The 27,199-nt window shown below is 33.5% G+C and overlaps 1 protein-coding gene across 2 annotated transcripts; it reads right to left on the bottom strand.

Annotated features, from left to right (window-relative positions):
- Nucleotides 1-2,386: 2,386 nt before the first annotated feature.
- Nucleotides 2,387-26,126, bottom strand: Tip60 (Histone acetyltransferase Tip60). 2 transcript variants are annotated; one of them, XM_089642331.1, is made up of 11 exons: nucleotides 26,012-26,126; nucleotides 25,781-25,907; nucleotides 20,464-20,757; nucleotides 16,728-16,894; nucleotides 14,281-14,439; nucleotides 13,534-13,617; nucleotides 11,582-11,906; nucleotides 9,858-10,020; nucleotides 8,773-8,881; nucleotides 6,360-6,463; nucleotides 2,387-2,657 (listed from the first exon to the last, which is right to left on the bottom strand). In XM_089642331.1, exons 1-11 carry the CDS (start codon nucleotides 26,054-26,056, stop codon nucleotides 2,651-2,653), a joined length of 1,584 nt encoding a protein of 527 aa, XP_089498457.1. In that variant the 5' UTR covers nucleotides 26,057-26,126; the 3' UTR covers nucleotides 2,387-2,650. The 2 variants fall into 2 exon arrangements, with proteins under 2 accessions (XP_089498457.1, XP_089498458.1); XM_089642332.1 differs by lacking the exon at nucleotides 2,387-2,657 and having other exon boundaries at nucleotides 6,149-6,463.
- Nucleotides 26,127-27,199: the final 1,073 nt, after the last annotated feature.

Below are 27,199 nucleotides of genomic sequence, written 5' to 3'. Positions count from 1 at the left end.
CAACATGAACCATGATATCCATAATCAGAATATTTACATTTGCATTCTCAATAAAAACGGATACCGTTCAATAATCATTATGTTTTGAGACTCCTAACAAAACACAACACTTAACCTAAAATCTAGTCACTTTATGAATATTTATTTTGTATTTACAATTTTTTTTTCAAAATAATCGATTCAAATTTTTTTAAACACAATCAATTTTATTACGCTACTTAGTTACACATTTTTAATACTTAATAAATTAGATAATAATTTTGTACGAGAATTCAGTATGCAAAAGAAAAAGGGGCCGAGTCTAAAAGCCAATTTAAGAGTTATGAATGTGGTGCCTCCAAAATGGTCAGTTAAATATAAAATAACACATATGTAATGATAATGGATTTTAAAATACGACAAGGAAAAGTGGTTAATGGTACTCATTTCATTGGAGTCAGTTTTGAATCAACCCTTTCTTCCTTTCGGACACAGAATTACTCGTTGGATATGATTGCTGTTTTTTTTTTACAGACATTCAATAATTTCATATACCTACGAAGAATAACTAAATTTTTGCTTTTGTTGTCAATTTTATCCGAGTAATTTTTTGATACAAAAAAAAGGAGTGTGAAAAATCTAATTCGACCTTTTGATAAAATAAAAACTGAATGGGATTCTATGTATTGTTTAAAATGCTGGATTGAATATTAAAATTAGAAGTTTACTTAGGTTAAACAATTATAAATACCATCGGCATAAAACCAAAATGACCTCATGCATTCTTGCCGTAAGTGACTCAATAATAAGTTTTTTTTAAAGTTACTTTTATTCAATAAGTTTTCCAAAGTTATCCATTTTACATTTGTTTTGCACAATTTATCATTTGACCACGCATCACAAATGTCAATGTGATGTACATATAGCAAATATAACTGAGGACTAACACTAAGCATATGAAAGCATGCATAAACATATTTTTGATTTTTATCTAGTTGTTTTTCTCGTTTTCCTAAAAGATGTATGAGAAAGGAAAGGACAATCGTCAATGACATGCGTACGAGCACTCTCTGGGACTACTTTAATAATATATAGTCTACAAAGTTCAGTACAGCGTATAAGCCAATAATTTCAATATACATTTTTTGGATATTTCAGTTGAACATCAGCACAAGCTGCTTTGATTGGTGCTTTCATATATTGAAATCGACCAATAGACTACCTGCACTGGTTTAAAGTCAACACTCCGAATGAACCATCCTCAGTACAGAAGCAAGGAAGAGCGCGTATATCCTCAGATAGTTATTTGTGCCTCTTGGAACATTTTTATGGTTCTTCCACAGTATTAGACTTACACCGATGATATACAAGGTTCCAAAATTAGAAAATGGCATAATTTATCTCATATATGTGTAGCTATAAAATTTTCCCACCAAAGGGTTTTTTTATTTTTCTTTTAAAACCTTATGAGAGATACACTGTACACATACGTTTGAAGTGTAGTGGGTGCACGTCTTTTAGAATGTTTGTGGTAAATTTGAAATGTTTGACCTTTCAAGAATGTCTGAAGAGAAGTAAGATTTTAATCACAACAACAAGAACCAATATAAAAAGAGAAACATTCATTTAGAAGATTTTTATGACTCGGTTAATGATATAATGTTTGTTTTAGTATGATAAATTGTCGTATGTACCTTAATACATACACAGGTACATATACATTGAACAACAACAACTATTAGAGGGTTTTAACCAATGCCATTTTTCCACAATTTTAGGTAAGAAATCTTCAGTTCAGCCGTTTGAACCTCAGTCACATTTGACATACATGATCACAAATCTATGATTAGCACCATTCAGAATTAGTTAACAGTCACCATTTAAAATAATGGCCCCGGTTAACAAACGGTTCTCGTGACGTATCGCATTGAATCAAATTTTGATCAGCCATCAAACATAACAGCATGACTGTTACATTAACACATTCAGTCTCTGGCATATTCTGTCAGAAAGTCCGACTATTTTTGCTTTGCAATAAAATCCAAAAAAATTGAATAATTCTGAATGTACACGAAAACTAAAAATTATTTTTGAAAGGTGATAAATACGCTTTCAAATTTTATTATTAGAAATAAACATACATTTTTTAAATATTAAAATTTTGAATGGAAACATAAAAAAAATTAAAATGGCTCACTATGCGTTTTTTGAAACTAATATTACTGATGATAAAAAATGATAAAAGTACAATTATTTAACTAGACAAATGTATTAAAAACGTTTTTGTCACTGCACTTTTTTGTCAATTTATATAAAAATAATTAATAATAAGTTTCATAAATTTTCTCAAATTGCGGTCAGAACCTTTGGTTTCATAAAGGTGCACATTTTAATTTTAGTGTGGAATTATAAGCGAGGGGTCTGCTGTATGTATTCATATTAAAATCTTTTAATTTTATATAATGAAAGTTAAGGTTTAACAGTTAAGCGTAGTAAACAGGTAATCAAATTTTTTAAATTTACATATGCACCTAGAAAGTTTTTTTCAAAATCTTTTACCAGTCACATAAACATTTCTTGTTTTTGAAAAATATCAAAAGCAATCGACATGAAGTAGCGAGATTAAGTGTTTTGATTTTCAAAATGAGTTGTCAATCATTGGACGCTCCTTTTATGCACTGAAGAGAAAAGAAAAATATATAAGACACAGTCCAAAAACTACTAAATACATACAATAAATAAGACCAAAACCATTGTTAGAGAATACACAAGATTGGGCTATGCACAAAAAATACCCAAATTACAATGTAATATTACTACAAATTACTACAGACAGCATGAAAACAATATTATTATGTATTATAAAAAAAACATACTATGACAGTCTCTATGCTGCCGTGTTAGATTTTTATTCAATTATCTAAAAAGTTTAGTGGTCCCAAAGCAATTTAATATAATCTGGTGTATTCTTGTAATCAATACATAGTAAGAAAATAAAGCTTCTCAATTCGTAAGTTTTCCAGATACTATTTTGCACCAATTAGCAAAAAAGGTACTTACTAAAAAATTAGAGCTACACATAAATAATTATAAAATTTGACTGTACTTTAGGTAATATTTGGAAAGAAAAATATCATTAAAATATAGAACGGTACACAATAAGTTCTAGATTTAAAAAACGCAAATTCAAAACAATAATTATCTAAAACCAATTGTCAATAACAAAAATTACTGACCTAACTTTAAAACTTTCAAACTAATTACAATATTTATTGAAAAACATTCTAATTGACATCAAACTTTCATATCAAAATCCAACTTCCAATGACAAAACTACTTTGTTGTGCGTTTTAATATGAATAATAACATAACTATTACGCATTAGGGTGTATCGATTTTTAACTTTTTTTTTGTTTTCAAATTCCAAGTTGAGAAAAAGTTGCTACTAGGTACCACAACTTACCACAAAAAGTTTTGGATTTAAAAAAAAATGTTTAGGTCTCCCGCACAAGGCTTAAAGTTTTAATTTTTTTCAAAAAATATAAAAAAAAAATTTAATTTAAAAAAATAAAATCGTAACTTTTGTGTTCTGAACTCATTTTATGCCTTCTGTAAGAAAATTAAAATTAATTCGGGTGGTTTAAACTTAAAAAAAAACATGGTTCATATATGTACACAAAATTACAAAATTTCATCAAAATTAACAAACTTTAGGGCTTGTGCGGGAGACCTAAAATCCATTTTTTTATAAAAAAAAAATCGTTTCTTACTTATTTTTATGCCCTAATATTACTGTTTTTTAACTTGGAATAAACACAAAAGTTACGTTTTATTTTTTTAAATTTAAAAAAAATTGTATATTTTTTGAAAAAAATTAAAACTTTTGGCCTTGTGCGGGAGACCTAAACATTTTTTTAAAAATCCAAAACTTTTTGTGGTAAGTTGTGGTACCTAGTAGCAACTTTTTCTCAACTTGGAATTTGAAAACAAAAAAAAAGTTAAGAATCGATACACCCTATTACGCATTTACAAAGCGAATAATCTTTTATTATATTCAGAAAAGTAAAATAAGTTATGGTAAAAAATATATAATTGTATTAATAATGACTTTCTCATTATTAAAAATGGAACAACATTGAAGGTTCTGAAGTGCAAAGGAATTATGTATACAGGGTGTATCGGCACGTACACGACAAACTTTAACCAGCTATTCCTTAGCACATTTGGAGTAAAAAATGTTATGGGCACTTTGCTGTCCGGTAACATTTTTTTTTAATAAAAAATTTACTATTCATATTTTCACCACATGTCACCAATGTTTTATCCTTTGTCAAAGTTTGAAAACCCATCTGGCAATATTTTGTTCGAGTTTCGTTGAATAATGTACGTACGTACCTATGTTGGCGCGCTTTTACAATCACAACGAAATGGCACGGCACCATTCGTCTCATTTTTAACTATTATTATTTAGTGTGTACGAAAGAGCGAGGACACTTTTTGACACACTTGCTAATAACAGCTGTTGAACACGAGATTCAATGCAAATGACAGTGACGGAGTGTGGATTTTTTATTTATTTTTTGTTTTTAATGGAAAAAAAATATTACCGGACAGCAAAGCGCCCGTAACATTTTTTACTCCAAATGTGCTGAGGAATAGCTGGTTAAAGTTTGTCGGGTACTTGCCGATACACCCTGTATACAAGAGTTGAGGTTAGAAGAGAAAAGAATATTATGCAAATAAATTAAAAAATTATTTTATAAATAAAATGCAAATTAATACAATACTAATACAAACTGTTAAATATATACAGATTGCATCTTTTCAACATTGATTTTATATAAAAAAAATATATAAAAATATATATACACGGTGTCCGGAAACTCGTAGTACAAGTGGGAAACTGGAGAATCTACACCACATGGGGAACCCAAAAAAACATAAAGTTTTTTGATTTGAGCATTTTCAAAAAAAAAAAAAAAAACCCAAAAAAAAATATTTTTCGGCTATTTTAGGGTTAAAGTTTTTTCTGGTGTTTAGGGTTGAATAACAGATGTTTTAACCCTGCAGAGCAGAAATATTTTATGATTACACCGGGTTAAATGAAGGGTGATTTCAAAATAATGCTTCAAATCCGAGTTTCTTCATTTGTTTTACTTTCAAATAGTTTTAATTAGTTGGGTACTTTGATCTTCAGTAATAATTTATAAGAATTTGATTAAAAAAAAAAAAAAAAAAAAATCAACTTCAAACTCGATTTACTCGATAACGAAAGCTCAAATAAAAAAAAAATATACTACAAAATCGACTCCAAATGTGATGTAGATTCACCAGTTTCCCGCTTGTACTACGAGTTTCCGGACACCCTGTATATTAGACTAACTACATAATACACGGAATAATTTTATTTTATTTTTAGAACTTCAAAATCCTTACACATTTATGCATCGACTATACTGTATGGAAAAAAAAAATTATTGACCTGCAATGATATCTTCAGGTGGTGCTCTTAATCTGAAATTTACAAAACATAGATTGGACTATTGTTTCTCTTTCTTGCAACTCTTTCTAGTGACTTCCGTTAAAACAATCAGTTGCAAATTTTCTGATGCAAAGCGCATAAAAATCATTTCAGCGCAAAAAATTTCTTTCTAAAAAAAGACTAGGTTGTTTTGGGATACACTATACAAGGGGTTCAATAAATATTATACAAACCTCTCTTTGGTCTTAGATAGGTTCCGAAGCTTTAGAGAGCGATAAAAAATAGTGGAACACGTGCTACCATAAATAAGAATAATGAAAGTTACTTAAATTGCGCTTCGTGCAGAACTCAGAAGTAACATGTAAAAAGTGTTTTTTGTAAATTTAAGGTTAACCGCGCCACCTGAAGATGTCATCGAAGGTCAATAAAATATTGTGTTTTTTCGCATACAGTATAGTGTCAATGATTAAACGTGGAGGAATTTTGAAATTCTAAAAATAAAAAAAATCAATCCACCCTAATGTACATACTTACCAAATTAACAAAATTAAAAAATATATTTATAATGAAATGGCTTTTGACCAAAAATTGAGGATTTTGTAAAATTTGATAAATTTTTATAAATTAAATTAAAAAAATATATTATTAAATATTTTGACATATAAAGAAAATCTATTGCGAATATAGTTATGTAATTATTGTCAATACAAATCCATTTTGTAGGTAACGTTTAGTGATACTTTAATTATTGTAGGATTGTTCAATGTACTTACATACTAGAATGTTTTTTCCAGATATTCCAACAAGATTACATGGGCCCTAATGGATTTGATGTGACGGTGTTAAGTGAACTGAAGAATAAAACATTCTAGTATTTTATTGAAAACAGAACACTCACCATTTTGCCCTTTTGGACCAGTCTTTAGGGGTCCAGTGGAGACACTTAGGGTCGATTCGTACCACCCTTTTTTCCATTGCCATTTCATGAGAGTCTACTGTCTCCTGAAAGAACACAATTCTGTAGAAGCAATATACATAGAAACCTATTGTAAAAACAGTGAACTTCAGATTTTAACCCCAAAAGTATTTGGAAATTTACAGTTTAAAACTCAGTAGGTACCTACTTATACAGTGAAACCCACTTATGTATAAGGTTCCACTTAAAATGTTTCATGGTTCTGTTCAAGTTTCAAGTTCTGTTTTTTCAGCCCCTCGAAGACCGAGATTTTAAAATTACACATTTAAGCACATTTCTGTGTTCCCTGGAAAACCTTATATGTAACCACTTGAGCGAATGCATTGATAATTGAAAAAAATGATGAGCGACTGTGATTTCTGGGCGTTCGATTTGAAAATTCCCCCCCCCCCCATATTTTACCGTTCAACCAATATGTTTAATTTATTATTTTAAAATTATTAAAAAATCGTAAACTTTATAAACGGGCGAATTCTGTACTTTCATTAGTTCCTTTGAAATTGCAATGTATGGTACTTAATCGGGTCAACATTGGATATGCTCTGTTTTTGTATGTTGTCTATGGCCTAATTGATAATCACAGATACAAATAAATATTAGAAGACTCAATTTTTAATCGTTAAAAACTGTTAACGAAAGTTTTGCGAAAAAAATATTTGATTAAATTTGGGTTCGAGGGCTGTTAAAATTCAATGCACTAAATTAGGATATTTAATACATTTACCGCAAAGAACTGGTATTACATTAGAAAGAGACATTCACTGTATACAATTATCAATAAGAATAATCTCGTTGCTCAATTTATTTAGTTAAATGAATAGACGATATTTCACAATTTAAAGGACAAGACATCTCAAGAGAACGCAGAAAATTCACTATTTTTTTAATTCACATGAGTTCAAAACACATTAAATAGAGAGATAATTCATTTACAATTACTCTGGTATATAAATATGTAATAAAAATCGATTATAACAAACACTTATGTCATTTTAACAGACACGCTTTTGAGAATAAACTTTTGTGAGCTTGAGAATAAACAAAATTGGAATTTAGAATCGTATAGAATCGGCCGCAAAATGTCATTAATAAATTACATTAGAAAGAGACATTCACTGTATACAATTATCAATAAGAATAATCTCGTTGCTCAATTTATTTAGTTAAATGAATAGACGATATTTCACAATTTAAAGGACAAGACATCTCAAGAGAAGGCAGAAAATTCACTATTTTTTTAATTCACATGAGTTCAAAACACATTAAATAGATAGATAATTCATTTACAATTACTCTGGTATATAAATATGTAATAAAAATCGATTATAACAAACACTTATGTCATTTTAACAGACACGCTTTTGAGAATAAACTTTTGTGAGCTTGAGAATAAACAAAATTGGAATTTAGAATCGTATAGAATCGGCCGCAAAATGTCATTTTGAGACATAACATATTGATAGAAAGTATTATATTAGCTTTCTACTATCACAAACTATAGATCGCGGGAAGGTTTGATTGTTCTTTTTCAAATGTTTTAACCTTCCAGCGGGCGCGCTGTCGTAAAATTTACGACAGACGCGCCATATCGCTTCCCCCACTCTTACCACTTATTCGTAAGCATCGAGCTTCGAGCTATGCTAGAGTCAAATCAAATCAAATCAAATGACAAACATTTACCGCAAGATATAAGTGTTTTTCTCAAAGTTAATTACGGTCGGGCAGTTGAACCGATAACAGAAGAAGAAAACAGAAACCTTCCAAAATGCGGTGTTTGTAGTTTATGTGCACTGGATAAGAAAAGATCCTCAGCATCAATGAAGTGTTGTCATTGCCAGTCCTTTACATGCAAGAACACATTCTTTACATTCTTCAGTTGAGGTGGTTTGTAACAATTGTAAGGATGAGAATATTGATTCTGATTTAATAAGTCGATAAAATATTTTGTTTTGAAATACTAACACGTTTAGAGTGTTGCTTCGTTTTTTTGAAGTCAAATATATTTTTTTTAAGTAATGCCTATTATCACTTTTCATAACCTTAAAGAAATTCCCTAACGTTTGTATAAAGAAAACACCACTAACATGGAGAAAACTCGATAACGTAAAATTTACGACAAGCGCCCGCTCAAGGGAAATTTCTCAACGCGCCCGCTGGAAGGTTAAGAAAGGTATATAAATTGGCACATTATGACAGTGATCACTCAAGACGTTTTGCATTGCCATAATATGCCAAAATTCGCTTGAGCGGTTAAGAGGATTTAAGTGTTTTAGCAGCAATTTTACAAAACATAGTGAAAGGTTAATAATATCGATCATAATAGAAACATACTCACTTTATTCACGGAAATAATGTACTGCCCTTTGTAGTAATTAATTAGATTAAGATTTTGTAGGGTCGAGATAACATCTTCCTTCTTAATACTGGTCATTTCACAGATCTCACTGAAAGGAAAAACTCATCAATAAAATCATCCAGCCGTAAAGTGGTTCATTCTTCCATGTTCATGAGGTTCAAAAGGTCACTTTTACAAGTAAAGTCAAGAACAATAAGATTGAGTCGTTTCCACAATATTTTTTTTTTTTTGTGAAATGAGAATCTGGCTTCCAACTTTCCTGGGCCCTTTCTCACCTGTCTCGAGTCATCAAATCAGGTGATTATACACCAGGCTCTACAACAGGAGTCAGGAAATCTCTTGTGAGGGAGCATAACTATATTCTTGACATAGAAGAATTACAAAAACTTTGGGGCTACTTATAGTATGAGGTAGTACAACAGCTGCTGCCTATTTTTGTTACCCTTCCAATTCTTCGGGAAAACACTCTTTAAAAGACGCTATCCAGAATTTTACATAAACCAGGTAAACTGAGAGTAATCACATTGTTTGTTTCAAACTAATATAATCTCGGGTGTCCGGGGGGTAAAGTGCACTAACTTCTGGAGGTGATTCTACATGATGGTGGAAGTAAAAAAGATAAATAACTTATTTCGAAAGTCCAATTTTTATTTTTTATATAGAAGAATATTTATTTTCCCATACAAACATTTAAGCTTTTTTACTTGTACTATCATGTAGAATCACCCCTCGAAGTTAGCACACTTCACCCCCGGACACCCACACCCTGTATATTGAATTGTACTAATACATTACTGAATTAGTCATTAGAATGGAAATTATGAACAAAAACCTGATTTGAATCACACATCACAAATCAAAACTGTAAATGCCAGGAAACTCATGTGTCTGTCATAAGTCTGCCAAAATGCAATGTTGTCAGTTCTTTCACAGCGCAGTTAAAGACATTTTTATAAGTAATAATCCAAAATAGAAATTGTAGTCTTTATTCAATGTGTAAATAAAATACCGTTTAACGGTTGGGAAGTGCTTTTTTTTAGTAAGGCTGATTGTTAATAGCTCACTTTATGGTGATGAGAGGCTTTTCATTTTCCCCGGTTGCTTTGATCGTGGTCAATATGTCTAAAATGGTTTGGGCCCAATAACTCCTGTACGAGAGCAGGCCAAGATCAGATAGAGGCTTTTCCGGTGAGCCTGTTTTGCCTTCAAACTTGGATAATTCATAACCTGAAAGAGTTAATAGTTAGTTGTAAGTCAACAAGGTTAAAACCAGTCTAACCGTAACTGAAACTATTAAATACAACTAAGTGATCACCTAACCTAACTAGTGCAGAACTAACAAACACACACTCCTTGCTTCAGTCACATTCATAGATCATCTCATGCATAGGACAGATCACCACACAACTCTATCTTGGCACACACTCCTTGCTTCAGTCACATTCATAGATCATCTCATGCATAGGACAGATCACCACACAACTCTATCTTGGCACACACTCCTTGCTTCAGTCACATTCATAGATCATCTCATGCATAGGACAGATCACCACACAACTCTATCTTGGCACACACTCCTTGCTTCAGTCACATTCATAGATCATCTCATGCATAGGACAGATCACCACACAACTCTATCTTGGCACACACTCCTTGCTTCAGTCACATTCATAGATCATCTCATGCATAGGACAGATCACCACACAACTCTATCTTGGCACACACTCCTTGCTTCAGTCACATTCATAGATCATCTCATGCATAGGACAGATCACCACACAACTCTATCTTGGCACACACTCCTTGCTTCAGTCACATTCATAGATCATCTCATGCATAGGACAGATCACCACACAACTCTATCTTGGCACACACTCCTTGATCCAGTCACATTCATAGATCATCTCATGCATAGGACAGACCACCACACAACTCTATCTTGGCACACACTCCTTGCTTCGGTCACATTCATAGATCATCTCATGCATAGGACAGACCACCACACAACTCTATCTTGGCACACACTCCTTGCTTCGGTCACATTCATAGATCATCTCATGCATTGGACAGACCACCACACAACTCTATCTTGGCACACACTCCTTGCTCCAGTCACATTCATAGATCATCTCATGCATAGGACAGATCACCACACAACTCTATCTTGGCACACACTCCTTGCTTCAGTCACATTCATAGATCATCTCATGCATAGGACAGATCACCACACAACTCTATCTTGGCACACACTCCTTGCTTCAGTCACATTCATAGATCATCTCATGCATAGGACAGATCACCACACAACTCTATCTTGGCACACACTCCTTGCTTCAGTCACATTCATAGATCATCTCATGCATAGGACAGATCACCACACAACTCTATCTTGGCACACACTCCTTGATCCAGTCACATTCATAGATCATCTCATGCATAGGACAGACCACCACACAACTCTATCTTGGCACACACTCCTTGCTTCGGTCACATTCATAGATCATCTCATGCATAGGACAGACCACCACACAACTCTATCTTGGCACACACTCCTTGCTTCGGTCACATTCATAGATCATCTCATGCATAGGACAGACCACCACACAACTCTATCTTGGCACACACTCCTTGCTTCGGTCACATTCATAGATCATCTCATGCATTGGACAGACCACCACACAACTCTATCTTGGCACACACTCCTTGCTCCAGTCACATTCATAGATCATCTCATGCATACTCTTATGCTATTCTGACTCTTGACATGGCCTGACTCAAGAATACTTACTAAATTCAATTAAGAGTTTTCCATATCCTTTTCGCTGGTACGGAGGTAACGTTAATATACAGGCCACATTGTAATCTTCCGTGCTTTCTTTTTCTTTGGAGAAATATCCGACAATGTGGAAGCCGCGAGGATCAAACTCTGTCATGACGTAGAAGAGGAAAGGGTCCGTGTCATAGTAGAGGGTTTTGTGGTCTAGAAATAATTTGGCCAGTAGACACAGGTTTTGGGCGTAACTCTTGTTTTTCCGGCCGTCAATTTCGAAGAATGATATGCTGCCTTTGCGATAGATTTCGTTGCCGGGAGGGTGTCTTAGATTGCATTTTACCTTTAAATAGAAATCAAATATACATTATCCTTGTACCACAACAGACTGGGGTGGGGAAACTTTGTTACAGCTTGACCAAAAACAAAAGACCATTCCCTAGCATCGCATGGAATGAAGCGCGGTGCAGGAGGCGAGCGTGAAGCGGCAAGTCACCAACGTATATAGCAAACTACTAACAAATCATGCTCTTTCTATGCATGGCAAGAGTCATTGATCTGCGCACCCTTTTTGCTTGCAGTGTAGATATAAGTATGAGTATAATTTTTATTTTTTTTATTTTTATTCCAGATCTCGGGGAGGATAATATGTAATAATTAAAAATAGGTTTTTTATAAAAAAATACTGTGGGCACATTAAAAAATAAAATCAAAGATAAGTACACTATGTAATGATTAGTGATGTGCATCTGTGAATATTCAATACCTTACATAAATTCCCAAAAGTCAGGAGTATATTTGTTTACTAAGAAAGTTATTCTAAATGAGGTTGTCTCCTAATTTATAAAAGAACATGAAATATTAACCTGTTAACCGGGCGGGACGTATAAATACGTCAAACGTAAACAGTATCGGGTACGGCTAGGACGTATGAATACGTCCTTGAAATATATGTTGCGCCTTGGAACGAGCGAGACGTATATTTCCGAGCATATCACACTGAAATTGAGTTTTTAATTTTTAAATATTTTAATTTTTTATTCAATGTTTCTGTTTTATCTGTGTGCTTTTATTTATTGTTCTGTAATTATAACCTTTTTTATATTTTTTGTAATCGTTATAATTGTTTGTAAATATTCTATTTTTTTAATTCGATGTTTTCACTTTTTTGATGCATAAATAAAAAAATAAAAAATATGAAATTACATCCACCGGGCGTGACGTATTGATACGTCCTAGTGAAGGAGTTCACGCCCGTTATATGCTGCGTAATTCAAAACTGAACTCCCCGGTTAACAGGTTAATGAATAAATATGAAAATGTATCATATTTAAAAAGTTAATAATGACAGCAAAATTACTACATACATATTGGATATTTCCAAAAATGACGAAGTTATGAGCTTTCAAAATGAACTTGGGTAAAATGTACACAGTTGTATCTCGTGACATCATGTGAGTCTCAATTCATAATTCTAATGGCAGTGCGGTAGTACTGTTGAGCCAGTCGTTTGTTTCATTTGTAAACAACATGAAATTTAACTGTAGGAGACAAACTCATCGGTTAGACAGGGGATTTCACCATTTAGGTGAAAATTACCACAATATTCCCCAAAACTAAATTCCCAGGAATTCGCCAATCACCACGAAGGATTAATGTAACAGGGAACAAAAAAATAAAGGAAAAGAGGTGTTATCAATACTCCAGAAGGAAACAGTAATTTCTATGAATTGATTGAAACAAAGATAAAAGAAACAAAGGGAGATATGATATGGGAGCGTGCCAACTGTGTTCGAGCAAAAGGAGCAGAGCTAATGAAAGTTATGCATTTGGTATTGCAGGTAAAAAAGAGGTGGGATGCCGCAGCGCCAACACTCAATTCGATGATGCAGTTTTATATTATAATGGTTCGTGGCCCATTTCTTTTGTTTCTATTATCTATGGTTAGAAAGATATATTAGAATGCTTACCAGGTGTCGTTCTAAACACTTTCTACTTTTTCTGTATTTCAAGCAGAATTCACAAATATAAATACACTGAAGGTGTACCATTTCCTGAAAAAATAAAAATCAATCAATTATCATAACATACAACTATCATAAAATTAATTGAAAAGGGCAAGGGGTTAGGGTTAGAACATTAAAGCTGACAACCTAGATATTCCTCCTAGGTTAAATTTATTACCGCGCGTAACCCCTGATTGGCTTTTGCTAAGTGCATTCAAGGTTGCTCTTTTACAAAATTGCAAGGCTTTAAAATTATGTACATACTTAATTATATTATGCAGTGCTTAGAAAATCATACTAGGTACTTGTTACACAACACAGAAAAACCTACTTAAAACGTTCACGCTTAAAAAGTTTTATTTTTGTCGGTCCATTGAAGACTGAAATTTAAAAATGGACCAATTTACCCAAAACCATCTCAAGCCAGGCCGGTACACTTAATAAAATCGGCCATTTCTAATTCTATGAAAACCTCTCATTTTTAATTATTATTAAAACATGTAAACATGTTTGGAAGACATGGCAAGTTCAAGTGAATCAAATACTCGAGTGGGGCCATGCCAAGAGTTAGAATAACACAACAATATGTATGAATGTCAATGAAGCAAGGAATGTATTCCAAGGCGTTATGAGGTAATTTATCCTCTCTGCTTACTCCTGCAGTATAATGGTTAGTTAGTTTTTGTTGTGTTAAAAATGAGGTTTATTTACCTGAGGGTAGGGAGCAAAGTACCAGGGTTTGATCTTGTGCTTTCCGAGTTCGATCATCTCCACATTTTTCATCCTGGTGACTACATCGTCGTGCCCGTGTGCTGTCATACTTCCCGACTGACGGGGCCGCACGGGGGCCTCGCCACCGTCCATCGAGTCCTAGAAGAAAGAATTTTCATTAAATTTGATTGAAATAATATCTCCAACCATGGAATAAGCTCATCTTAGAGAGGTACTCCACAACATCAAGAGGAACTTAGCAGGGAATATTGCATGATTTTGTGGAATCACAGTACCATCAGATGGCATCCCTAGTTGTTTTTTGCTAGCTTTCTTGGAAATAGGAAACAGTTAGTGTAACATGGAGTATTCCCATCATCTGTTCTAATTTCTGTACTATCAGGATTACCCCAAGGCTCTAATTTAGGCCCTCTCCTCTATTCCATATTTATTAACATTATTTCAGAAGTTATTGATTACCCCAAGGCTCTAATTTAGGCCCTCTCCTCTATTCCATATTTATTAACATTATTTCAGAAGTTATTCTGCACCCCAGGGCTCTTCTATTCGCTGATGACCATACAAACTATTTATACAAATACAAAATTTAGAAGACTGCAATGAACTCCAGACAGATATAGATAGATACAGAAATAGTAAAATGAGATGGGTTGATGATTTGGAGAGAGAACTGCAGGCTTTGGATGGGTGTAAGCTAGTACTAGGCGTTGATGACAATTTGAAAATATTGCTATGGTTTGGCGATAGTCAACTGGTAAACATAACCTTCGGAACAGTGCAGGAAACGCGAGATAATATTAAGGCGAAGCACTACGAAGTAATGCAAAATCATGAGTTTTGTGTTTGAAAATTTGATCGCTTAAAAATATTTTAGATGCTTTAATTAAATACTCCAAGCTGAATAGGGATGGGTCATGACTCATTTTATTAAGAGCGGGAGCCACGGTACCAGCTCAATATTTTCACATGGCTCAAAGAGTCAACTCAATTGAACGGGAGCCGTGATCTCAGAGCATGAGAATACCGTGTTCTCCCGATATGATTGAGTTTATAACAATAATTAATCATGGAAGGAAAAAATAATATTAATAAATCTAAACGAAACATGAAACAGAACAAGACACAGAAAAATAAAAAGATAATGGTCACAACTAGGAATTGAACCCAGGATCTCTTGTCTTACCGGGACAGGCATCTTAAACCAGTCGACTGCAACTAATTTTTTCCATATTTTTGGCATCTACCTTTTTAAATGGAAACAAAATTTCTAATGAAATTGGTTTGTAACCTAGATAGTATTACGGATAAACATAACCGATTTTTATTTTTATGGGATACCTTGACTTTTTAAAAGTCTAAATGAACATTCAGGAAAAACTTTATCTTCTTAACTTATTTTGAAGGTTAAACGGGAAATTAAACCTTATTGCCATTTACACAAGAAGTATTGTTAGCAGCTCGATTTCAAATGTTACATGATGTATTAGCCTTGACATATATGTAGTACATATTACTAATAATACTAACAAATCCCAATATGTATTAGGAAGTTTCGAATGCTGTGAGTGTTATTTTACTTGCCACCGGCAGAATCTTGTCGCCAGGCGCTAAATAACCAAAAGACATTGAAATTACACATAATATCGTTATCACTAAGTAGAACACAGTTACACCATTTTATTTATTTGTCGCAATGACTGCTAAAACGATGCCTCATAGTTAGTTGTGTGCATTTGTATAATCATCATAAATTATATGTAATTGTGTATATAAATTATCATCAATATCGTTGGGCGTTGACAGCATCTAGCTATTATGTATATTATTTCCAATGTCTAGTTATACACGGTGTCCGGAAACTCGTAGTACAAGCGGGAAACTGGAGAATCTACACCACATGGGGAACCCAAATAAACATAAAGTTTTTTGATTTGAGCATTTTCACAAAAAAAAAAAAAAAACCAAAAAAATATATTTTTCGGCTATTTTAGGGTTAAAGTTTTTTCTGGTGTTTAGGGTTGAACAACAGATGTTTTAACCCTGCAGAGCAGAAATATTTTATGATTACACCGGATTAAATGAAGGGTGATTTCAAAATAATGCTTCAAATCCGAGTTTCTTCATTTGTTTTACTTTCAAATAGTTTTAATTAGTTGGGTACTTTGATCTTCAGTAATAATTTATAAGAATTTGATTAAAAAAAAAAAAATCAACTTCTAACTCGATTTACTCGATAACGAAAGCTCAAATAAAAAAAAATATACTACAAAATTGACTCCAAATGTGATGTAGATTCACCAGTTTCCCGCTTGTACTACGAGTTTCCAGACACCCTGTATAGCGAATCGACTGGAAAACTGAATACATTTGTGGGAGGTCAATATCAAATCTTGGAAACAAGAAGGCTCATGAAGACGTTAGCAAACCTCGCTCTCCAGGACAGTGGCTTTGCGTTTGCGGTTCATCTTTTTATGCAGCGCGGCGGCCAGCACCGCGCCCCCATTGACCAGTTCGGCGGCGGCCAGCGGACTCGCGGGGCGCGAGGGCTCTGCAGTCTTCTCTGTCTCGGCTGGAGTCCCTACTGGAACATTTACTACAAGCAAACGGGCAAATAATTAATGAATTAGAGGTTCGGATAGATTGTTACATAATGACACAATAATTTTATACCAACAAGATACTATGTAATGCACAAGTTGGATGTGTCGAGCGGATGAACGGAGTGTAAGAATAATATGTGACACGGAAGTGAATGGTACAAGAAGTCGGGGATGCCCGAGGGAACATGGTAGAATCGAGTGAATCAAATACTTGAATCGGGTAATGCAAAGAGTCAGAATAACAGAAGAGTAAGTATGAGATGATATATGAATGTAAATGAAGCAAGGAGTGTGGCGGTCTATCCCCTCTGCCTACTCATGCCATGAAATCGAGTGATGGTTAGCTACAATTTTATATAAATACCACTTTTTCATAAACAACACATTGCATCAGAAATATTTTTTTAATACTTTTTTAGGATATAAATACGTTTGCATGTTAAAGTGCTCCTCTATTGACATATTGCATTAATTGATAGTGCCTTACAGGATGGATATTGTTATTTTTATTTTATTTTTTTATATTAACACCACACAGGAGGCCCTGAAGAAAATAATTTCCCTCGGGGCCTATGTCATCTTTGGGGATGCTGTGTGGAGGGTCTTTTTGTGGAGGAAGGAGTGAACATGGGTCTTGAAGAGTCCCATGTTGTAGGAGGGAGGAAACACAGAGGCCGGCAGTTCGTTCCACAGCCGAGCTGTTGAACTTAAGAACGAATCGTAGAAGCGACCCGTTCTCATGTGACAAGTGTCAACCGTGTACAAATGTTGGGCGCGCGTTTGGCGTGTATCCCGACTACGCACCGGTGCCGAAGGGATCAATGACGCTAGTTCCTCAGAGCATCTTCCATTGTAATACCGAAAGAAAGAACCGTTAGAAAGTATCTGCAGAATCCTACAGTTCGATTATCGACCAACTCTTTTTTTGGAAGAAGAAATTTATTTATTTAGAAATATGTACATACATAATTGATTCGGGGGATATTTCTCCATCTTCCTGGTAACTACCATTATAATAAATAAATATTTGCAATAGGTAGAGAACTTGGCTAACTTGTGCGATACACATAGCCATTATTTATAGGGTGAGTACTGACTATGTAGTAAACATGGTCTTATGTATATATAAATAAATAAATCTTTATCCTACGGATAGTGCTTATTGAGAGGATGGTGAATCCCCCAGAATCGTGGAGTCTCCATATCAAATTATTTGGAGAGAAAAAACGATTAACTTATTTTAAATTTAAAAAACTCAATTATGCTAAACTTACTGTGAAATAAGATATGAGCGCGTCAGCCTGCTCATTTTTTAACACAATGTTTGCGGGGGGTTTTTTAATCAATCTACGCCGTAAAGCGGGCAATTTTTATCATGTTCGCGCGCAAAATTCCGTTTCATGTAAAATAGCTATAACTTCTTAACTATTGATCAAATTTAAATAAAATTTTCAGTATTTTACCTTATTCGAATTTTTGTATTATGATCTGGTTACAAATTTTTATATTTTTGAAGAAACAATTACGATGTATAAGTTTAAATTTTAAAAAAATTGAAAAAACTGCACTTTTGTCGTATTGTCTATTTAGTCATTTTATGCACATTCAACATAGTATATATATTTTTTTAAATACACACCACTAAACACGAATATTGTTTGAAAGTATGAAATCGTTGGAAACAATTCCCTTCATGTAAAGGTACATCATAGAATTTTCACATGTACCGGGTTTCGCTAAGTATTTTGTGTACCGCGCACACACGACATCGCTTTCGCAGATTCTTATTTTTACCAGGGCCTTCAATCTTTTCCAATATATGTTTTCGCATATACATCGATAGTCTTCCTGGAGGATCAGATTTTGAAGATTTTTTTCGGATACCAGATGTTGATGGTGTTGGTTCCGGGTCTTGACTATTATCTGACGAAATCTGATCAGCCACCCAGTGCTCTGCGATTTCCTTAAAAAATTGTTTATATTTTATTTTCCTTTCTTTTACGGAGTTGTACACAACAAATGAGTTGAATAATGCACAATTTATTATATACATCGCTAGCCTTTTTGTCCTTTTGGTGGTTTTTCGTAAAATAGAATAATACGAAAGATATTGGTCTGCTAGGTCAATGCCTTTCATATATTTATTGTAATCGATTATCATTACCGTAGTCCATTTTATAGGGTATTTTTTATGAAAAAATATCCCTTTATTATGTAACAAATAAATTTTCGAGCACAGCACACAAATACTTTGTACGAAATTTTTAAAGCGGAATGTAGACAGAAAAGAAAATAGAGAACGTCTTGAACGAAACAATATCGCTTTAACACTGAAGAAATATAAAGATTAAAAAAAAAAACGAAACATTTATCTTACAGTTATTTTATTTCAAGTGCATGTTTTATGACCACAGTCGGCCGGCTACCAGACCCAATTCCACGAATTGCCAGGTACCTAGTACACGTGTCACGAGAGCTGACGCATAATTTTTACTTCACAAACCAACATCATACGTTACTCGTAATATATTGTTACTCTAAGTGTACCTACAACGCATTTTGGCGTCTCCCGCGCTTTACCAATAGTGTACAAATACGAAAAACGCTTTTAAGCGTCTCCCGCTCTCTACCAACAGTACGCAAAAGACGCTTTTAAGCGTCTCCCGCAAACAATGTGTTAAAATGATATAATACACACTTTACAAATACATATAATGAAAGAAAGTCCCTATAAACTGCTTTTTAGCAGTTTGTCTAACGGGTTCTTTACATTATAAATCTTATTATAGTGAGTTTACAGTTACATTTTTACAATTATATGTGTAAAACCAAAAATTAAAAATTTTACAGAAATATAGCAAAAGAAAATTATGAAAAACATAAATAACAATTTTAAAAGTCTTTAGAATAATACATCATTGTAAGCTAATACAAAATAATTCATTCAGTAAGCCAAGTCTTCAGTAAGTTCACCAATTGTTTGTTTTGGGCACAGTTTTTAATTTCAGCAGGTAACATACTAAAACAACTGGGAATCATATAGTTTAACGTTCCTTGTCCATATTCATTTGTATGCTTAGGTACAATAAGTGCTTCATTAAAGTTAAAACGAGTATTATGATTGTGTTCTAGCCTGTTTATATATAAGGGGTTATTTACGTGCTGAAATATAATTTTGTACCACAGAATTGCTCTAACTGGAAGAATTTTGAGAATCTCATAGAAAATTAAAAAGATTAAATAATAATAATAATAAAAATCGCTAGGTAATTACTTTTTTAATTAATTAATTTCTTTCTCATCCACCTGCCACAGGGCACACACTGCTTTATGTAAATATGTTTGGGACATACATGTACCCCCATGTATGTATGCCGTATACAAGGGTGTACATGTATGATATTGTATTTATAGTAATTATCCCATTAAATACATCTGGAGTTCATTACATAATTCAACATTTGGCAGTGCTTGGAAAAAATAATGGAACCCTAGAGCAGTATCTTATGTCTATGCCATTTTTGTATAAACGACAATAATAAATCAAGTTCATATTTCATACCTATTACGGGTACGCTTGAGATAAGTGGCACACTAAGTGCCTTCCTCGGGGTGCACGTTCCAGTGGCAGCCCCAACCGTGGCATCATCATTCAGGTAGTTGGGTGCGTTGCCTATAATGGGCAAGCTGCATGGCGGGGGGACCAGAGAGGGGGGCAGGGCCTTCTTGGGAGTGCAGGAGCCAGTTGCCGCTCCCCCCGTGACAGTACCCCCGCCTGCCCCGGGGGGACGGGGAAATTGTACCTTGCGGGTGTCAAGCCAGGATTCCACCACCCACTCGTCCAGGCGCTTATTAACTGAAAAAAAGAGGTGTAATGATAACTTTTCTCAAGATCGATAAAGCAGCTGTTTGGAAGGATAATGCTCAATAGACAGCCATGTGCACTTATATATTTATATATATATATATATATATATATATATATATATATATATATCCATCTCGGAAGAGATAGGAGTCGACAATAGGCTATCAACGCCTACAGCGTATCCAAAGATATTTTGATCATGTTGCTCGCCAAAGTGAGAAACTCATGTCACTGGCCAAGTGAAAGGCAGGAGAAGCAGAGGAAGATCACCGATATGATAATAATAAAATAAAATAAGTGTTTTACTATCTCTTTTTTTGTTTGTAACAAATAGAAATACATAATAATATCCTGACTGGGATCTCCCGTGCTAAGGATTTCACATGATTAAAATTTAGTAGTATGGATAATATAAAGTAATTATAAATATATTGAATAGTGTTTTTTTTCTGAGATCATTTTGTTGTTTTTTTTGTTCAGTTGAGTGGTTTCAGTTTCAGTCTGTATTTGGTGTCAGTATATTATCTATTTCCGATCTCCCTATGTTTTGTATCAAGCTTTTTATTTGAGATTTAAATGTTAAAATATTGTTGTGAGTTTTGAATGAGAGTGGGGTTTTGTTTGTGGCAAAGGTCATTAATGTAAATTAGGAAGAGGATTGGACTCAAAATGCTTTCTTGAGGCACCTCGAATTTGTCATCAATAAACTCGCTGGTTACTTTGTTAAGTTTTACCGTTTGCTTTCTATTTCAAAATAACTTTTAAAAAATGTCAATTCATTATCAGTAATCCCTATGTTTTCTAGTTTTTTAAAAAGATGTGAGTGATTTATCGTGTCGAAGGCTTTAGAAAGGTTGAGGAATATGCCGATGCATTTTTAGTCTAGAGAATTTTTAATACATTCAATTACTAGGGCTATGCCGGCTATGGGCGTTGGAAGTTCCTAGATTTTTTTCTGAACCCAAATTGTTTCTGTGATAATAGTTTGTTTGATTCTAGGTAATTAAGTGGATTTTGGTTTCTAAGATTTTAGATTCAATTTAGTTTATTAATTTTAAAAACGCATTAAAATTGTTCATTTTAATGAGTTTTTAAAATATATCTGTTCATAAAAATTATTACATAAATATAAACAGTGGGTATATCAACTATACTAGTAATAACAGAGCTTGCATTTTTAAAGCAGATTCATTGATGTTAAAAATGTCGATATCCGAATTAATTCTGTTTAACAGCAAGAATTCTCTCCACACCGGCATGACGATTGACAAGTTAGTCCTACAGGCCGGGATATAGAATAGTCTATGCTGACAGTGACAGAGATAACCATCGGCAACATAGAAATGAATGCTCTCCATAATGACCGAGTTTTCAAACTATTTACAAATCAATCTGAAGAAACGTGTAGCAATGTGCATATCCCTCTTGACCCGTAGATGGTTCATTCCGAGCATCCCAAAAGAAATTCGGTAGGATAGAGCCACGAGTAGTAGCCATACTCCATCATGTAAAGAAATTGCAAGAATTTATTCTGAATTCTCTCCAACATGATAGAATACTTTACCTGGCGTGGACTCCAAATTACCGACCCACTTTCAAGCCTACTTCTTACTAAGGAAAAGGCGATGCACTTCGTAGCAATGCAAAATCATGTGTTTTTGGTTTGAAAATTTGGTCACCTAGAAAAGTTTCAGATGCTTAAAATAAATACCGCGAGTATAATACATTTTGGCCTTTGAAATAATTGAGTATTTTTTACATAAGTCTATTTATTTTGAAAAAAATAATTTATAAGGCCTATGAAAACTGCTTTAAAGTTCAAAATTTCCTACTTACGAACGCATTTTCGGCTATGGTTTTATTTTATAATGTGGCAAATTAAGTTATTTATAAAATGATCGGAAATGATTTAAATAATTATGCCTGAACATCCACAAAATAAAATAAAAGGCACTTTTTGGCCATGTTTTTTTCTTGCCTAAATCAAAACAGCTGGATTGTGTTAAGCGGGAATTTAAGCCTTTTCGCCATCTACGTAAGGAGTGTTATTGATGGCGGCTCGATTCATAATATTACACGACGTAGTGCATCGCCTTAAGTATAACTATGAGAACCCGGGTATCTCTAAAATTCCTTGCAGTGCGTAGAACAAAGCCCAGCAATTTCAGTGAAGTGCTACAAGCTGTCTCAATATGAGCATGAAATGTCAGCCTTCTACAGCCTACTACACAACCTACATCCAACGTGATTCCAAGATCCTTTATGGTCGAGACATATTTTAAACTTCGGGCGTCCATTGTATACCGGTAATACCAGGTATGACTCGCCCTAGTGAATGACAAAATTAAACATTTAGAAACATTAAGATCAATCCGATTCATTTTACTCCAGTCAACAAAGTGATAGATGAGAAGTGTTTAGAATTGTAATTAGTCTATAATTATTAATGTCTTTATGATTACCTGTTTTAAAAATTGGTGTGATAGTCCCTATTTTGAATCGTGATGGAAATCTATTATCCGTAATGGATTTGTTTATTAGGAAGAGTATCGGTTCGATAAGTTTGTCTGGTAAGTATTTTATTGTTTTCATTGTGATTCCATCACTATCAGATGAAGATGTTGGTTTGAATTTAGATAAAAACTAGCTGACGTGTACCCGGCGTTGTTCAACTTTATATAATATATAATATCCATGTATTATATATATAAACCTTCCGGAAGAAATTCTCTAAATAATAGGGAAAACCGTATCAAACTCCTTTGCATAGTTTAGAAGATATAAGCGCACAAACAGACGCGGATGGTGTTGGTTTTAGTGCAAATTTTTTCCTTTGAGAATTTGAGTGTTTTTTTATGTTCGGGTTATTCATTTTTATGTTTTGTATTGAAAACTATGTCGTTAACTCTTTGCACGCGGCCGTATCAACTGTTGTTACGGCAAAAAGTCTATACTCACACGCGGCTGTATCAACAGTTGATACGGCAACTTTGACGGCCGATATTCCCGCTCTCTTTCGTCATAAATGTATTTCTTGCTCACTTGGACATTTGTAGAACTATCACAATGCTGACATCTACAAGAATTTCTCAAAAATAAAATAGTATTTCATAAAAAAAGATCGATAACCAAGTGCGCCTCTTCGCGCCTTTTAGTCCTTTAGTTTACATTTTTGTCAACGGATGGCGTTAGTACTAGTTTGTCATTCACAACTTTTCATAACTAAGAATGATAAGTGATCATGGTGTCCCACTTGTGTCTATAAACACAGTGGCCTAACACACACACCGAGAGTGGTTTATTTATGCGAGTGAATGGCGGGACCACATTCAAAAGATACAGTACGTCTTTGTATGAAATTTTATGTTTTTGTTTTTATAAACATCTAAGAGTGTTGACACACGAGGATTTGTTTTCATATTGTGGAGAATAATCTGTTCTGTCTATATAGTCCAATAAATCATGCCAGAATGCTATAATTTGACATTTAATTGCATGCATAGGTATTTGAAAATATGTACCGCGTACGGGTATAGATAAAACGGAGCAAATTAACGCGTTCAAAAGGTTAATGATATTTTTGTGTGCATATAATGAAGAATTTATCCAACATTCTGTAAGGACTAATAAGTGGGGTTCTATATTTAATTAATTTATCAGCACAATGCAATCTTTAAAGTTTTTGTTAATACTTCAAATGTTTTGATGAATTATATTTATGATCGGTAATTCCTCCTGGAGTGTATGGTTTAACATATTGGTATTTGTGGTGATTATTGGTTCGGGTTTCAGTTTGTCAAGTATTTTTGTTGTGAAAGAGGCCATAATAAAAAATAAAATTAATTTGTTTAGGTTTACAAATCATCTTAATAGGTATATCGTTCAAATGTCTAATGATTGAGTGATAAAATATCACAGGCGTCCAGAACGTCGGTGTCAAGAGTGGAGGAGCCTTGTCCACCGGGAAAATTGGAGTATGGGTCACGATCCTCAGCAAGAGGAAACAACTAAAGAAAAATACTTTAACGCTCTGGGCTACTTGGAAGATGAACGTAAAGATTAAAATAACATGGAAAATTTCTAGTTTTATACATATCTCTATGTCAATGTTTAATTTGTATGTCTGGTCGAAACGTTAGATCGAGATGGAAAAACAGATCAACAGAAAAATAAGTTGGGCGTAATCCTCTCCTTGGTTTTCAATAGATTCATTTTGAAAACTGAAAGTCAGTTGCAAAAGAGGCTCTACTATTAGTATCGATGATGACACCATTTCAAAATGCTTGCACAACTGTTCTGAAACATTTCACACTGAAAGCAAAATATATTGTTATTATAGCAATAGATTTGTGGTGAAGGTTTATTTTCAATTGAATATCAATTTAATTCTTAAGGATGTTACATAATTATTTGTACTTCCTCCGTAATTACAACTGATATTGAGTTTTAAATCGATTTGAAGGGACATCTTTACGATACAGTGTAGTTTTTAATCTCAAAAGATAGGACTAATATTTATGTTTTTTTTTTTTTTTTAAATAATTGAGTATAGCTTTTTACAATAAGAAAATCAATTTAATGAACCACCGAATTTACAATGGATGATATTGCACAGAATGGTTTTGTAGTGATAATACTGCTTTGGTGGATAACTGTCGAGGGTGACTCATTATTAATAAATTTCTCAATATTCATCATTACTATCACACATTAACTCGGTTAACTTCAAAGTCGAAAATCAGCAATAAACAACAAAAAACATTGTATTGTAATTTGACATGTGTAGGGGAGTAAATATTATTGTTTTAATGTCAAAACTAAAAGATTTCATAACAAATTGAAAATACATTAAGTCCTAGGAGCAATCGGCTTTCATGGCATAAATAAGACTAATAAAATAGATGTCAAAGTCAGCTACTAGTTTTGTAATATGAATCGGCAAATAGTAGAAAATATGCGGTTGGCGCGAATTCAAATGGGTGGATCCACATTTTAGTTAATGGTAACTTACAGTCGACATAGTGAACATAATACACTCTTTGTCCTCTAATATCCTTGATACTGATTATTTCTGCTAATGGCCAGTCGCTTCCTCCTTGCATCCGTACCGGCAAACGGCAGCCTTCTATGAGGGAGGACTGGAACAATGAAAACAAATAGGAGGTTAGGTTGACAGTGCGAATTAAATCCATTTTAAAACACACACACAGAACGAGTATTTCTAATAAATGATAACAAGTACCGCTGAATCACAAATTGCGGTTGCATCGTCCTCATTTTCCAGCATTTTACTTATAATAATATTCGATAGCACCGCCGAAAAACCGCAGAGACGCCCGTAAACAATATACTGAGTAATAGACAAGAAATTAAGAACTCTCGGGAATAGACAACGAAACGCACCGTAGACAATAAAATGTTAAAGACGGGTAAGAAGTTACAACTTTACTTAAGTACAACCTTTTGTTACATTATTTCGAAAATCTCATCTTATTCAAAGACTTTTCCAAAGCAAAAAAAGTTTTTATTTTCATATAATACAGCAGTACGTTTTTTTCTGAGTTTCTGATTTATTACCCCGACTACACTAGCGCCACTAGTGACAAAAGTTATGCGCCTTGGTTTTTTTTCATACAAAGACGATTTTTTAAAATTAGATATTATACCACATAAGACCTTACTGCTATTTTACTAATACATTAAACAAATATTAAAGCGGCTATTGACTCTGTCTTTGATGGTTTAGAAAGGTAATAAAATACTTATATAATTAATATATTTATATAAAATTGTGAGAAATTTTACAAAAAGATATAAATATATTTAATCTTATGAATGTATTTAATCATATGAAAACAAATTGTAATTTATTTTTAATAAATCCTTTCCTACAGCCCCTACCTTAACCCGCCTCACAAGGCTGCCAAACCGGGTGGCGACATGGCTTCCCTGCCTTTATACTATACAGACAGCGGCGTTTTTGTGAGGTGTCACTTAAAAAAAATAAAAAAAATTGTTTTGAACATCATCATTTACGATGTTTATAACATCAACTTGAACACAAAATGCTACATGGAACTTACACAGCTTTGCTGAATTTACTTAAAAAATATTTTTAATTACATTTTCATGGTTCTAATCCACCTTTTACGTAATCAAGAATTTTTTATTTGTTAGGATTTAATGAAATCATTTTACCAACTAAAACATGTCAACTTTTTTTGTCATCTTGAAAAACGGTTTGGGAGTGTTTTTGCTGTTTGTTCGAAAACTGAACCACCGAACCCACTTTTTTAAACGTTTTAATATATTTTGTTACCAAAATTGATCAAAATACAAATTAAAATACCCAAAACAACGCCACCAAGTACCTACCTACTAAATAAAATAAATTTTCCGCCATTGAAAGGAATGTCAAAGTCAACATGCT

The sequence above is a fragment of the Hesperophylax consimilis genome, chromosome 18, assembly GCF_061612785.1.
Source record: "Hesperophylax consimilis isolate HC1 chromosome 18, BYU_Hcon_1.0, whole genome shotgun sequence".
Taxonomy (NCBI): Eukaryota; Metazoa; Arthropoda; class Insecta; order Trichoptera; family Limnephilidae; genus Hesperophylax; species Hesperophylax consimilis.
Note: the sequence above shows the minus strand (reverse complement) of the source record. Positions and strands in the feature narration are given on the sequence as shown.

Bases quoted from the DNA above. Each gene is read 5' to 3' on its own strand.
- Tip60 (XM_089642331.1), bottom strand. From the start codon at position 26,056: ATGCTGGAAAATGAGGACGATGCAACCGCAATTTGTGATTCAGCG. The intron at 11,907-13,533 runs GTAAGCATTCTA...TTCTATTTAAAG, and splicing joins AGTGTTTAGAACGACACCTG to GTAAAATGCAATCTAAGACA. The intron at 10,021-11,581 runs GTAAGTATTCTT...TAACTCTTTCAG, and splicing joins AAAACTCTTAATTGAATTTA to GTTATGAATTATCCAAGTTT.